The sequence below is a fragment of the Lissotriton helveticus genome, chromosome 10, assembly GCF_964261635.1.
Source record: "Lissotriton helveticus chromosome 10, aLisHel1.1, whole genome shotgun sequence".
Classification (NCBI taxonomy): Eukaryota; Metazoa; Chordata; class Amphibia; order Caudata; family Salamandridae; genus Lissotriton; species Lissotriton helveticus.
In genome coordinates this window covers 93755147-93770583 of record NC_136071.1, presented here as the reverse complement: position 1 = coordinate 93770583, position 15437 = coordinate 93755147, and the positions used below count along the sequence as shown (strand labels likewise).

General features: G+C 44.3%; 1 protein-coding gene across 4 annotated transcripts in view; it reads left to right on the top strand.

Annotated features, from left to right (window-relative positions):
* The window catches only part of TRAF7 (TNF receptor associated factor 7), a 196337-nt gene that overhangs the window by 93783 nt on the left and 87117 nt on the right, over positions 1–15437 (top strand). For 2 of the 4 annotated variants that reach the window (XM_078664845.1, XM_078664846.1), the window contains 3 exons: positions 4049–4163; positions 6839–6896; positions 10308–10399. In XM_078664845.1, the coding sequence (XP_078520971.1) occupies positions 4083–4163; positions 6839–6896; positions 10308–10399 (231 nt within the window). In that variant the 5' untranslated portion in view covers positions 4049–4082. Of the gene's footprint in view, positions 1–4048; positions 4164–6838; positions 6897–10304; positions 10400–15437 lie in introns of all 4 variants that reach the window. The other 2 variants (XM_078664843.1, XM_078664844.1) reach the window with 1 other exon arrangement.

Sequence of the window (15437 nt, the reverse complement as noted above, 5' to 3'; positions counted from 1 at the left end):
TCATCCTCCTAATTTTGAGTCCTCTCCTGGTAACATCATATCAAGGTCTTTATCCTCTGTCCAATCCTGGCTGTCCTCTCATGTACGCCACCATAACCAATACAAATCGGAGAACCCTCTCTCCTGCACCCTGTCATTTGGCCTGCTCTCCTCCACCATCTACAGTATTCTCTCCCAATTCTCTGCCTTGGGTCGTTTTATTTTTGATTACTCTTTCCATAAACATGCCTGCGTTCTTTTCCCAGCCAAAAAGTCTTCGGCAAATACAACCCTTTCGTACTTTATAAACGTCTAAGAGCTGTATTACATCCTCAGTTTTCTGTTTTTGCTCTCCGGTCTGGTTATCAGTCGGACTCATCTCCCATCTCTCTCCTTCCACCTTTTTGTCAACTCCTGTTGTCTCTTAGTCCATCTCCTCTTCTGTTCGCTTTTTGTGTTTTAACTGTATTTATGGGCCTGCTCTGGCTGATCTTTCTTCTACCCTTCCACTCTTTCTTACCTCTTATTCTCTTCCTTCTTTATCGCTATTTGTTGGCACGCCTCCCCACCCTCCCTGTCCACCGGTTCCTCTTGGATCATTGTCAATACACACGGTTAAATATGGGAACCTCCTCTCCACCTGCCAAACAGGATCATAATGGAAACCAAAATTGGCCTTGGCAACATTTTTTTAAACCAGCCCATACAGCAAATGGGTGTGAATATATTGACTATTTTAGGCCATGGTTGGATCTGGCAGCCATCCAGCTATGATAACCGCACCTAACCTGCAGCCCACCTTATAAATACTAGTGTGTCAAAATGACCATCCAAGACCACCCGCCCCGCCCCCTACTCCCCCACCAGTCCTGCTGGTGTTCTGCACCTACTCTACCCTCTATTTGATCCCTACAAAAGGAGCATCTCCTCTGATCTGTTTCGGCCTGACAGTTATGTTATGGCACTTGCATGCAGTTAACTTTGAATCTAATTTATGTATATACCAGCGCGGTGACAAAGCATTATATAAATTAAATACCATTAATTACTTGTATAAATAGTCCATGGGATTATTCCAAAAAACAGATCTGACAGTGCACTAGGGAACACAAGCTGTTACCAAAAGAGCACCTCGGGGAAATACTCAAAACTCATCTGTTAGTTTAAGTAAATTGGGCTATGGCTGTTCAATGCCAAACGGGCTATGATAGTTCAATGCCAAACATGCCTTAATAGTAACTGTGCACTCTATAAAATATTCAACGTAACTTAAAACTTCAGATTACAGATAAGTACAAGGGAAGAAATGACCCTGGCCCTGAAGAGCAAATCTATGGATGTAGAAATTCAGAAAACGAGTGCGATGGCAAAGATGGACACAATGAGAAGGGCGCGAGGGAAACAAAGCAGGTGTCAGAAAGTAGAATCAATAGGAAGAGTACTATAGACTATATAAGAACCTAGACCACATGCAGGGGCTAGCCAAGCCCAGACAGCACTACCTAGAAGGCCACAGGACACAAGAGGCATGGAATGGCAGGCAAAGCTAGAGACCTGCACGGGGCTGAAAATGAGCAAGCAACATGCCAACACTAACATGCAAGAAACTTGTAGTTTGCCCTATAATACTGGAGAGTGCAGTGAGCCGAAGTCCAGCAAGAAATAGAGCCTGGGTCTAATGGGTGGCCTGCATGGAGCAGAAGAAGGCGTTAAGAATGGAAGTACAGTGAACCAATACAGGGCAGCAAAGTGAATCCAAAGCACTGCAAGGGCAAGAGAGATGGGGGCTCAGGGTAGGAGGCGGAGGGGACTCTGCAGGAAAGGAAGACGCAGACATAGCATTCAAGTAGAATAAAACTGTAAGGGTAGGTAAGGCAGCGACCTTCGGTCTCTAAGTGGCAGCAAATAATAAGAACAGGCCAAATAATTGCTTTTTAGTGGGTGGGTAGCACCCCAGAGGCAAAATGCTATTTGTTTGTGGTGCATCAAACACCCTTGCACCATTCCTGAATGGGACGGAGAGAAATTTGATGCAAGCTTGTTCAGGAGCAAGAAGGATTCTAGTAGAGCTGAGGACCGTGGGGCTCATCAGAGAGACAATCTCAAGGCAGGCTAGTTCATAAAGCGGCAAAAAGGAATGTAACAAGAGGTGCAGTGGCAAGACTTACTACAGTACTGCATGAACAAGGAGCTCCAAATGCTGGCAGTACATACTCCGCTCCAGGGAGCTACATGCATTTGATGAGTTTGTATGGGCTGTGGAAGACAGTCCAAGGTTCTCGCAACCACTTATCTCTCCGTGTCTGGGAGGGAGAAATGAACCAGTCCTCAAGAATTCAAACGGTTGCAGTACTAAAGTCCTGAACTGTAGGTACTGGCCCACAGTTGTTGTGATACCCCGCGGGAGGCAGGTTCACTAAATTGTATTGATAGGGCTAGCACTACTGTTGAAGACTTTAGAGAAGGCAGAAGACTTGTCAGGCAGCCGTCGCCATCAGAAAAAGATGGTTTGCTCCTGAAAAGTGAACTTTGCTGCAGCCAAACCTTTTATCTGCATTCTGCTAGTAATAAGAAAAACTGCATTTGTCAGTGCTTGTTTTAGAGAATAAAAAAGCAATGAGGCAGCTGAGTTCCATTCCTTAAAGCATATTTTTTTGACCTATGGGAAATCTGTTCTAGCTTAGTTCATTATAGTGTAATTACGATTAAAAGGTCCCCCTCCTTTTCGCTGCAGGGTGTGATAGCTCCTCTACAGATATGGCAGAAATCTCATTTGCAGAAGGGAATTCTTGTTTCCGCAGCACCTTTCATTTGATTCAGCTGCAGCCCTTCTGACTGACTTGGTTCATCTACATCTCGATTGTGATGGCCCATCCTATTTGGGCCTAGTTTGTTGTCAGACGAGGGAGGGGGTAGTTAGAGCCCAGTGAGTATAAAGAAGCTCACCGTCCGATACTCTTCAACCCCAACACCTGTACGGATGAAGATCAGAAGCAAGCCAGAAGAGTTTCATTTTCAGACTTTGCCTGAACAGCCTATGTTTGGGTAGCTCCCTCCAATTTGGATTCAGTACATTACATACATAGCCTTGTCTCCTGACTCCCCAAAGCTCTGCCATCACGTTCTGTCTCTTTGAGTAGTCTTGAGGTGATTAACTGGGCAGTCAGTGACCATGTTTGGCTTGCGGTGAAGTGGTCATTTTTGCAGATATCCTGATCCTTTGCTCCAGTTGACAATGGCTGGTGTATTGCACCTTGAATATGGTCCTTTTATCTAGAGGGTAATGGCAAGCTTTCAGAGCTGGTTTTAAGTGGTTTCTCCTTGGCAGGTTTAGGCACGTTTTGCTGTCAATCATTGCAGTGCTTCTGGTGACAACAAGCAATGCTCAGTTACTCCACCGAGGACACAGTTTTCTGGCCTCTTTCATCCCACCTCTACTGCTAAGTCAGAGAATATCTACAGAAAGGATGGATGTGATGGCTTCTCTCAAATGTATAGTGTGAATGAAATAGATGTGTGCGGGTTTGTCCAAGTAGGTGTATGTGATGCAGGCATTTGTATAGGGTTTGATTTGGCATTCAGCTTAAGAGTTGTCACCAGAAAGTTAAGGAACTGAGTGAAAGGCTGTAAGACCCTCATGATCATGTTTAGCTTTAAATTCTTCCGTTGATTCTTAGCTAGAGAGGAGATTTACGCTACATGTTGGTGATTAAGAATGATGCTTCATTCGCCTTGCTCATGTCCACATCAAGACTGAAAAAGACCTGTAGCATTATTGTGTATGATTTTATATTGATAGTGAAAAAAATTGAGAACAATATGGCTACTACCAACACTTTAGAGCGCCACATGTGCTGATTCACTGCTACTCTATGATAATGGGGAGTACTGTAACTTTGACTGTGTGCTCTTGGTCACCTTATGCCCTTCCTGGGCTTTGAAATTTCCATCATGTATATATTTGGTGCTTTACTTGATAATGTATCAAATTAAATATTACAAAATGAGTTATGATCTTGGGTGTTGAGATTCGAAAAACACTGCATTGAATTCCCCTTTTCTCCACTAGAATCAAAACTGTACGCCAATGCTGACCTAGGATTATGAGCTCGAGCAAGACTACACGCTACAACTGTTTCTCTGGTGGAGCAGCCAGCATCACCCCTGCGGAAACATCCCCTGTGGTAAGATTGCATGGGGGGTGATTGCCTTCTCATCTGACGGTAGATTTAATAAGTGGTGTGTGTCTGCACATGAATGTGCAGGAGCTAGGTTCTCCTGATTATTAGGGGGAGGGGGCATAACTGGTTATATCAGGAACATTGAGCCCAGAAATCCTGCTCTGTCTGTGGGATGCCCGTTCCCATTTGGATGACTAATGACTAATTTAATAATGTTGGATAGCACCAACCAACTAATCAGCTTAAGGCACCCACGATTCCCAACTTTTAACCCTTATTGTTGGGAAAATCCCCCAAAATAGGTGAAAGGCTAATTATCCTAGACAATGTACAGTGACAAATTATCCTTGACATTGTACAGTGGCATCTGTTTGTCACGGGATGAGATGTCATACCACTGTCTACCATATACTTGAATGGATATAGAGCTATGTTCCAACAAAAGCAGAGGTACAGACCTGGCTAGATGAATAATGTATCTGTATATGAATGTATGTGTTGTGTACAACATACATGTTCAACTATAAGCTGCATATTGATGTCTATATTTTGTTTTACACTGCAAAGCATCGGTGAATGTCAAAGGGGATGTGTCAGCCTACATTACTAAAATGATGTATGCATTCATAAACATTCAGTCATACATGCCGTGCAATAAAACGGAGTTTGAGGAATTCAGAGATTGTTTAACCCTAGCCAACAAACTATCCCTTGCCCTTATCTTAGCTTAAGGATTTACTGTTACCTTATCTTAATCTCAGTCCCTATTTCTATCCTTAATTCGTACACATACTTTCACTCCAAAGCTATGCATAGTCACTATCCTAACCCTTACTCTGGCCTCCTATTGATCCCTAACCCTAGCCTACAAACGGTCCATTAGCCTAGTACAAGCGTAAAGAACTTTATCCTAACTCCACCCCATCCTCATCCTTTCTGTAATAGTAATTCTATTGTAGTTCTTCAAAGTCGTTTTCCAGCTATTTTTACTGACCTTTTCTTCTAACTTACTTCTTTCTTTCGTTTTCTTTTTTCTTTTGTTTGCGTTCTTTCTCTTTCATTTACTTTCTTTCTCTTTCATTTACTTTCTTTCTCTTTCGTTTGCTTTCTTTCTTTCGTTTTATATTTTTGCATGTTTGTTCTCATTTTTTACCAATAAAGACGGCTTAAATACCACTTTAAACTGAGCGGATGAGTAGAGGTAGCCATCAGAATAATGTGTAATGCTGTAGGTTTTACAATAAATTTGGGCTACACACACCATCATTTACAAAGAGCTGAAGATCCAGATAAGTCACAGCCCTTTAACTCCGAGTGCGTGCCACTCTCTCATTGGTTTTAACGTGGTGTTCAACCTATGGGATGCCCTAACGCCAAAGAGATGAAACCCAGAAGATAAGTGTGTAAGGAGAAGTCGCTGTTTCCTTCCTCTTCATCCAAGCTCCTGTTAAAAGAAAAGTATTTTTTCTTCAGATATATTATTTTTTTCAGTTTAGTGCTGTGAATTTTTCTGTTCATCTTAAAATCCAATTGTCTCAATGTTGTCATCCCTAAAGTAGTTAATTTTGTGATGAATAAACATGACTCCCTGAACTTATCTTAGCTGGTGGCATGCTCCTGAGGGCTTTAGGCACCTTTCACTCTAACATTTAAATTGCTGAAAGCATGGTTAAATGGGGATCCTATCAGTGGGTGCGGTCTCTCACTCTGGCCTGGCACGCGCACTGTACACTTTTCATGCACTCTTTGCAGTATCAAAAGATGCTTGTTTACTTGTAAAGTCTTCTCTGTGAAGGGAGTCTCCCTTAGATGCTTGTAAGCTGTTCACACTAGTAAAGGTACCGGATTGTGGATAAAGACACAGGTAAACAAATGCATGGGCCTACCCACAGGATCCTTGGCTGTAAATTACCACTTAATTGTAGGCAAACCATATATACTCTTACCGCACATTTACTATCACCTTATTAACCCCAATCCAGAAGATGACAGAGCATGTGTGAAGGAAGAATGAGGCAGACTCAAGGTTCGCCATTCTGCAATACTGACCATGGCCAGTGTAATAATTGGTAAGAAAAAATCAGAATATCATTAACCCATACACAATTGCACTACAGGCAGAAGACACAAACTCATCAGATACCAGATTAGGAAGATGTCATTCATTGTAGAAAGTGGACATTGAAAACTTCTCTAGATCCCCCTTAAACATGGCAGCGTACTGTTGAAGATGAGCCTCTCATTCACTGTCTCGAAACTACGAATAAACCCAAAAAATTGAAGCATGAATTTGTACAGCCAGGCGAATTCTAAACAAAGCAAAGAGACTCCTGATCCAGTTTAGTTTCAGAGTATTTTACAACCTCTATCCGAGGTGACTGACATAAGAACATTTCCTGATGCACCCAGAGGGTGTGTGGCAAAGAATTGCATCACACGTCCAGAGAGCTGAGTTCACAAGCACATCCTGTGCCCCAGCAACTTCGGATTTTATAGCTCTGTTGGTTAGTGCAGGCAGGAGTTTAGCAACTCCAAAATTCTCAGTGTCGAAACCTGTTTCTCAGCATAACCCAGAATTACCTGTAGGAAGACCAACACGCGTAAAGAGAGAGATGGAGGTGTAACGTCACAAGCAAAATCTTCGTTCACTTCTAATTCCTTCCCTGTTTTTATTGCAGACCAGAATGGAAACCACGTTTGGACCTGCGTTTTCTGCGGTGACCACTATCACAAAGGGTATGTTCTGCCTGGGAGCTGTGCGTGCTTTTTCAGCCTAAAGTGCAGTGCTTTGTGGTGGAGGGCAAGATCAGTAGATATGTTATGTATAATCATTTCGGAGAGACATACATTCAAAGATATGTTATTGTGTAATATTTTCTAATAGACATACATTCTCGTTTAAACGTATGGAAGTGCAAAATTGTGAATTAATCACTTTGGGCCAGATGTACGACGCTCAAAATTGCGCCTCGCAAATTGTAAATCTTGCGACTTCCAATTTGCGAAGCTCAATATGCCATGTACAACCGTGTGGAACACACTGTTTGCAAGTCCCAATGGGGTCGCAAATTACGAGGCTCATTAATATTAAGGAGCCTCTCTCAATTTGCGAGCCCATTGGGAATGACAGGACAGCCCAAGTATGGTGACCACCATGACTGGGACTGCTTTTAAATAAAGCAGTTTTTTTAATGTAGCCCGTTTTCTTTAAAGGAATGCATTAAAAAAAAAATTGAACGTTTTTGTTTCATTTTTTCAAGGGCCGGTAGTGGTCCATGGGACTGCCTGCCCTTAGAAAATATTTTCAGAGACAGTCACAAAGTAAAAAGGGTCCACTGGACACCCCTTCCAAATTGCGGCTGCATTACCACCCTCTTGAAGAGGGTAATAATTTGCGAGTGTTTTGCGACCGCAATTGCGGTCACAAAACATTCATTCATTGGATTGCGTACGCTATTCAGAAGGTAACGCCCCTTCCTAATAGCGACTCACAATTCCTAAATAGCGACTCGCAAATAAATTGCGACTCGCTATTTAGGAATTGTACATGGCACAGGGGCCATTTTAGATGTGCAAACTGGTCGCAAACCCGTTTGCACATGCAATTTAGGGTCGTACATCTGCCCCTTAATTCTCAGTTTTCCTTTTCCTTCAGATTTTTTTAGAGAAAAATTACCAGTTTAATGCACTTGCAATGGATTACAAGCAAGTGCAGGAACTCATGGTAATGGTATATAACCCCTTGTTAGCCCTCATTTGTTTGTGCACAACATTTAATCTGAAGGATATACAGAGCAGTAATGTAGAGGGACGAGTGAGCCGGCTTTGTCGTGGCCCAAACAAGGGGTGGTGAAGCACCGATTCTATGTTGTGGCACTGGCAGAATATAGTGGCTCAATAGAAGCTTTAAGTGGGGGCAAGAAGAGCTTTTTTTGAGTGCCATATTGAAGTTATTGTTGAACTGCCAACAAGTGAAGTGTTCCACCCACCCCAAAGGTACTCTCACTCCAGGGAAGAGACCACCTGCAGTAGGAGCACCTTATTCCAGCTTGGAGTGTAACATTTCATCAGACTAACTTTTAAAGGGAAGTTGACGAGTGGGCTTCTGAAGAGGGGTTCAGCATCAGTAAAGTTCAACCATGGAAGTGGACCAGGCTGTCAAACTGAGAGGATGCAGCATTGCTGTTCTTCCTCTTTAACGCGGCCATTTTTACTTAGTTCTTGTCTCACATTGCTATCCTTGCTTTATTTATTTTCTGTAGCCCAGCAGCATGTAACATGCTCTGAAGCTGCCTCGTGTTGAAGCACACTTTCCTCTATGTAGCATCTTGTTGGCATAACAAACCAAGTACAGCAGTCCGAATGAATGCTCATCCCCATCTTTGTGCGTCCATTTGACATCAGAGCTGAGCTCTGATGTAGGTCAGAATTGTAAAAGATTAGGAGCCCGTCTAGTGGCAGTACGCGGTTATTGAGTCGAATGAAGTAATATCACAGTGCTGGCTGTCCGAAAATGTGCAAGCGCAGGATCCCACAGCTTTATAAAGTCATGCAGAGGACTTCTATTCCAATAATTCATGATATCTTTCTTTAGATTCCGTTTCCAAGCCTTGGAGGAGCTTCATTGGCCCCCGTTAAAGAAGAGAGTAGCATTTAAAGCGCTGTGTATTGCACATAGCGCGCTCCATGGTTTTGATCCAGAGTACTTTAAGAAAACATTTTCATGGTATGTCCCTAGAAGATGCTTATCCTCTGCTACCTCCAGAAGAATTAGGGTTCAGAGAATCCACACTGCTTCATGGGGTGGTAGAAGCTTTGTTCATGCAACCTATACATTTTGGAACATGCTTCCTTAGTATTTGAGAAATCAATGGTATTTGTTGATTTTTTTTGTACACAAATGAAAACATGGCTTTTCCATTTTTCCATATAGGGTATGCTGGCTTAGCTATGGTTCCTCTCCTTTCTACAGATGATAGCGCTAAGATGCCTTCGGGCTTTTGTTGCGCTCTGTAAAACAAATAAATAATAGTATCATACAGCCATGAGGCGGGCGTTCCTTATCACCCTGGGAATGTACTCATTTTTAGGTTTTCCTAAGCAGCTGTATCAAATCACTGCCTAATGAGTAATAGATGTATATTTTGAAGCTCTCTGAAGTGAAGCCTGACCCTACATCCGAGACTGGTGTGTGAAAAGAGAGCTGCTTAAAGACTTTCCTTCTCCGTAGGCATACCCTACAATGATTTCTTGAGACCGTGCACCAGGATGTATTGCAGAAGTCTGTTCAACTGCTTTGTAATGTGCTAACTAGCACTGAGCAGAAGGGAAACTGGCTTTATGATTCATCTCCTCTTTGTCTTATCTAACTTTTACTCACCTCTTCGTTGATCCTTGAATATGCGTCCTCTCCCCTTAGAGTGTAAAGTCTGTGGGTCTTTATGCATGTACAGGTAAGATTCCTTGTGTCTGGAAGTAGTCTGGTGCCTTCTGTATTGAGATGGAGGCTTTACCCCATTAAATGTTGAAGTCTCTGAATCCCAGCCTCATCCTCCATACAGATGAGTCTATGAGCTATTACTCTGTCGTGTCCCTGGGTTTCAGTCACCCTTTCTTTGTTCCTGTGCTCTACACCCTCTGATCTCAATGCCAATGGAGACTAGGAGCTCTCTCTCTGGCACTAGACTTGGTGCCTCCTGGAAATATGTACCCATGTTGGTGACCTGCTCTCTCAGCTGTCTCTGGAGTCTAGCTCTTACTAGCCCACACTGAGGAAACCCATGTTAGCTAGCTTTGGTGTTGTGGTTTGACTGACAAACATCAATATGTAATCAGAGTTTTGTTCAGGGATAATTTTTTAGATGCAATGATGCAGAATTTGTAATGTTGGCCTCAACAGTGGTATCAACCTTGACCTCAGTGACCAGCACATTCCTTTGTTACAAAATCGAGGGTTATCTTATTAGGAAAAAACAGATCAACCGAGACAAGAAACCAGTGTGCGTGAACCTAGAGTGGCAATGCATGGAGGGCAGAGGAATATCATGGAGACCAGAAATCTTGTTCTTTTCCAGCTACATTTTTTTTTCAGTGTTTGACATGATAACTAAATAAACCACTCTACCGTTTTCTCCTGTCTCCCAGCAGCCGATGGGACTAACACCTTCAAACAGCACCGCAGGACTCCTTCCTCTTCCAGCACGCTGACCTTCTCCCCCAGGGATGAGGACGATGTCATGGTAGGTATTGGATAGCAGGCGGATGCCTCAGTGAGCTGATCTTGCATCTGTATGGGAGCCTAGCTTGGGGGACTTGGAGCCTGGTGTAATTGGGCTGGATTCTGTTTAGGATATAGATGTTTAACAGGGCTTTTGTGTATGATTTGGAGTTCAAGCAGGTCACAATTGATATCCATATTTAGACAGGTGACTGTGTCAGCATTTGTGCACATTAGCGAATCTGTCTTTAGGTTCCAGTATTAGCAACACCAGGCGAAAGTGGAGGTTATGGTTTAATGGATGATTTGTACCTAGATCTGATAGTGAATAGTCAGGTCTTCAATGGCCAAACTATGTGTGGGTTCCATTTGTGAAATACATAAGAGGTAGCAGGTGATAATATTTGAGGTCCACTGGCCGAGGTATCTGAGGAGGATGGCAGGAGCCATGAATGAGGGTTATGTAGAAATTGTGTGGATGGACGTTAGGGCAGTGCTTAATTTGAGCCTGTGGTTTCCGATGCTCAGCACCAGCACTTAATCATCAACATTGCCGCTTTTCATGAGCACCAGTTAAGGACACATTCATTTACAGGGAGATTGTGATTTGCCCAGAATCACAGGATGTTGAGCTCATGCCGAGACTCAAATCTGGATCCCCAGCTCTGAAATCTGCAGGTCTGGCCATTGCACCACATCCTCACCCCACTTTCATGGTTGATAGTTGGTTCTGTTTTAGGCGCTGATAACTGGAGAACTGGGCTGATGCAAGCTGCCTCCTGATGAGAGCCCTGGCAATGACCTTTTTTTTATTTTTTTTTACAAATTAACCACTGGGTTAGGGTCACCATAGCTCTTTCTTGAAGGAATGTTGCTGGGAGTTGGTGCCATATTGCTGTCACCGTAAAAGGATGGTAACTTCTGTAGCCACCACACAGCAAATAATATGTATCCCACACCGCCATTAATATCTAGCGTCTTCAGGAACCTGTGGTTTCACAAGGCTAGAGTGCACCTTGCTGGTCTTACACAACATTGCTCCTGTGCACGCCTGACTGGAGGTTGAGAGCATCAGTGTATCAGTGCCAACTCCTGGTTCTTCTACATGTGCCCACTCTCAAATTTTGGAATCAATATCTGTTCCCCCTTTTTTTTTCCATCTGTATCCTCTTCAGTGCTTAGTTTGTGTCGGTGATTGGCACATGCACTCATTTTTTGGGGGTCTTGGTCTTCTTTTTCATCCTCATATTTTGATCCAGCTCAATAGAGTGAACGACGGATAAGGGGAAAAGAAGTATGAAGTGAAATATAGGTAAACGGTTGCAAAGAGGGTAAGCACATATGAAAAAGAACCTACAAGAGTTAGCCAAAGGGATCGGAAGTGTACAGTGATGCAGAGTTTAATTTGTAAACAATAAGTGCCAGGGCTCTTGTCAGGAGTTGTTGGCCCTGCCATGCTGTCAATAATAGTAACAACACAACTACTAATCACACTCCAACAAGTGTGACGATTCGGACTTTTTAAGGCACCCAAAGCTATGAGCATGGCTTGGGGTGGCAGGTAATAGTCATTTGTGAAGTAAGTAGAGAGCACCACCATGTGGCAGACTGTCACAAGCTCCGGTGTTGTCATTTAAGTGCAGGTGCCGAGCTACGGAAACCACCAGCTCTTTTTAAGCACTGCTGTGGTGGGCAAAATAGGTATGGGGTGAAATCAAGACTAGAAAGTGCTGATGGCAAGCTCCTATGGCAACACTTAGGCAATAACCAAGTACTATTTGCAGACAACCAACCTCATTATATGACCCAAACTATGTCTTCTGAGATGGAGGGCTCGGAGTTCTAACCCTTTCATTTTTCATTTCCAATCTTTATTTCGACCATTAGGTCATAAAAGATATACATACAATAAAATCACATGAGTTCTGTCAAATTTAGTAAAACATCAATACATGATTTTAAGATCAACACACACAATGAAAACAGTTATTTTTAAGAATTGAAACGATTCTGAAGTCTACCCAGCATTTTTTAAAAGACAATTACGCGTATACCAAACATTCGTAAAGAATTTGGAAAGTGCAAAAACGGTTGGGCCAGAGACATCGGATTTTAAAATCCTGTACATAGGTGTGTATTCCCTGCCACCCAGATTCTTAATCAAGGGAAGCAGCCAATACTTTCTGGCTGCCTTGTAGGCTGGGCAGAAAAAAAACACATGCAAATCATTTTCCTCTTTATCAACGCAAAGAGGACAGTATTTGGTGGAAGGGACTTGTGACCAAGTGCTTGAAAACGACCGGAAAGGCAATGTGCCGTATCTCCACTGGAGAAATAACTTTCTGGTAAGTATGGGATATATGGGATCGAAAGCCTTCTCAAATCTGTAGAGATCCTTGGTTTGCAGGAATATGGAAGAAAGGGACCCCTCTATCTGGGTAGCTAAGGCCCTTGTCCTTTTGTGTTCGTGATACAGATTCGCCAGGGATCTCTTAGAGATTCCTGGTGCTGCATTTGCTGGTTCGGTCCACAATTCAGGGAGCCCCAGATCAGTGCAAATTGACTGGATGTTTTGGACCCAGGGAATACTGAGCACCTTGGGGTGCTTTAATAGTTCGGCCAGTTCCGCCCTGTAGTCGGCGAGATCATCGCCACTCCATAGCCTACGCCAGAAGGCAATGGGTCTTAAACTTATCTCGTCGGCAAGTGGCCGTATCCCTAGATCGAGCCTCAGAGGGAGGAGTGGGGTGCTAGGGGGAAGTGCGGTTATTTGTCTTATAAACCTGTTTTCCGTAGAAGACAGGTTCCGACATGGGATGTGGCCCCACAATTCAGCCCCGTACAAAATCGCCCCCCTGGCCTGGGCCTTATATATCTGTATTAAGGCCCCCAGTGGGCGATAAGTCGAACCGGTCATCATCCGGGATATACCCCCGGTAATTTGAACTAATTTAAGGTTAGCCCTGCTCTGATGAGTCCCCCAGGTCATATTTTCGTTGAGCGTCACGCCGAGATATTCAAACGTGGCTACTCTTTCCAGCCGCGCTGCTCCCAATTGGGGATTCGGGCGCTGTTTGGGGCTCGGATTCAATACCATATATTTGGTTTTTGTGGCGTTGATTTCCAGCCCTCTATCCTGACAGAAGGCCACAAAGGCATCGAGTATCCTTTGGATGCCCATGGGTGTTTTAGAGATCAACAGTGTGTCGTCCGCGAACATTATTGCGGGCACACTGTTGCCATTTAGTTTGGGGGCATCTGTATTATCGGTAGCGTTAAGATGAGCGATTACCCCGTTGACGAAGAGGCAAAACAGGGTCGGCGCCAGCACACAGCCCTGTCTTACCCCTCTGCCAACGGGGAATCTATCAGTCAGTTCCCCCAACCTCCCACACCTCACCTGGGCATAATTATTATGGTGCAGCCTCTGCAAGGTCAGTAAAATATCTGGTGGTACGCCCATCCCTGCCAAGATGATCCAAAGTTTTCCCCTGGGCACGAGGTCGAAGGCGGCCCGTAGGTCCACGAAAATCGTGTACAAACTACCGCCCTCGAACCTCACTGTCCTCCAATAGACCAAATTCAATCTAAAGACCTGATCCACGGTCGATACCCCTTTCCTAAATCCTGCCTGATAGGGACTCAGGGCGCCCACCTCTTCTATCCATTCCTGAAGCCTATTCAGGAGAACCCTGCCGAACAGCTTCTGTGCTACGTCTATCAGGCTGATCGGTCTGTAGTTGGCTGGGAGGAGGGGGGATCCCTTTTTAAAGATCGGGACCACCTCAGCCCCCAGCCAAGTACTAGGGATTTCCATCCCACCGAGTATACCGTTAAAAAGAGCAGCGAGGTAAGGCGCCCAGACGGTGGGCTCCTGCTTGAACAGATCTCCCGGTAGCCCATCCAGTCCAGGCGCCTTCCCCGAAGCCAGGCCTGAAATAGCAGCAGTGACCTCACTCAGTGTTATTAGGTCCGCCTGAGGGCCCAGCCTCTCAGGTTCAATTAACGCAGGAAGTTCTCCGGACTCAGCACTATATAGGGACTGGAAATGGTCCTGCCACACTCCAGGAGCTATGTTAGGCTCCACTGCCGAATGTAGACTCCCTGATCCCCCATTCACGATCCTCCAGAACAGGCGTTGATCTTGTATTGCTAAGGCCTTTGTGAGATCTTCCCACTGGTTTTCCTCCCATTCTATTTTGGCCTGCGCGAGAAGCTTCTTGTACGTTTGCCTGCATTGCTTAAGGCGTTCCCCTCCTGTACCCTCCTTAATTACTCCAAGGAGTTCTGTTTTGGCCCGTCTACAGGCTGCATTGTACCATTGTGTTTTACCTTGGCACCTCTCCCTTGGCTTTCGTAAGTTACGAGTGAAGTGGGGTGCCGCAACTTTTATGAGCTCCTCGTGGGCATCAAACAGTTTGCTCCTTATATCCATTATATTTGCCACACTGTCAAGATACCCAATAATTTCCAGGATAGGAGTAATCTCTGCATAAAACAATGGGAGTTTATCCTTGTTTGTGACCATTTGCTCCCACCTGATTCTTTTCCTATTGTTATCTAGGAGGAGCGTGGGGCGATTCTCTTCCTCATGGGACACTGGGGCCTGAGGTGCTGGATGGACAAGGTCTAACTCGAGGGCATTGTGGTCACTGTCCATCCTGTCTATTACCCTGAAATCCTGTATTGTTGACCACCTCACTAATTGGACCAGGACATAGTCCAAGTGGGACTCTCTTCCCCGGCGGTTATAAGTGATTTTGCCTGGTCTGTCGGATTTGATTCGCCCATTACACGCTCTGAGTCCGAACCTTAGCGTCAGGGCAGTAATTTGCAGTGCCAGTGGGGTCCAAGCTTTCGGAGATGGCACATCAACCCATGGTACTGCCCACCTGTCTTCTTCTTCTGATAAGAACCCTTCCTGGATGCCGGGGAGTGGCTCATAGTGAGAGTTAAAGTCCCCACCCACCACAAAATATGAATCAGTCGACAGGTCAGATAAAAAGTTCGAGAGTTCATTAAAAGTCGGTGATTCTTTTGCCATTCCCATCGGCCTGGAA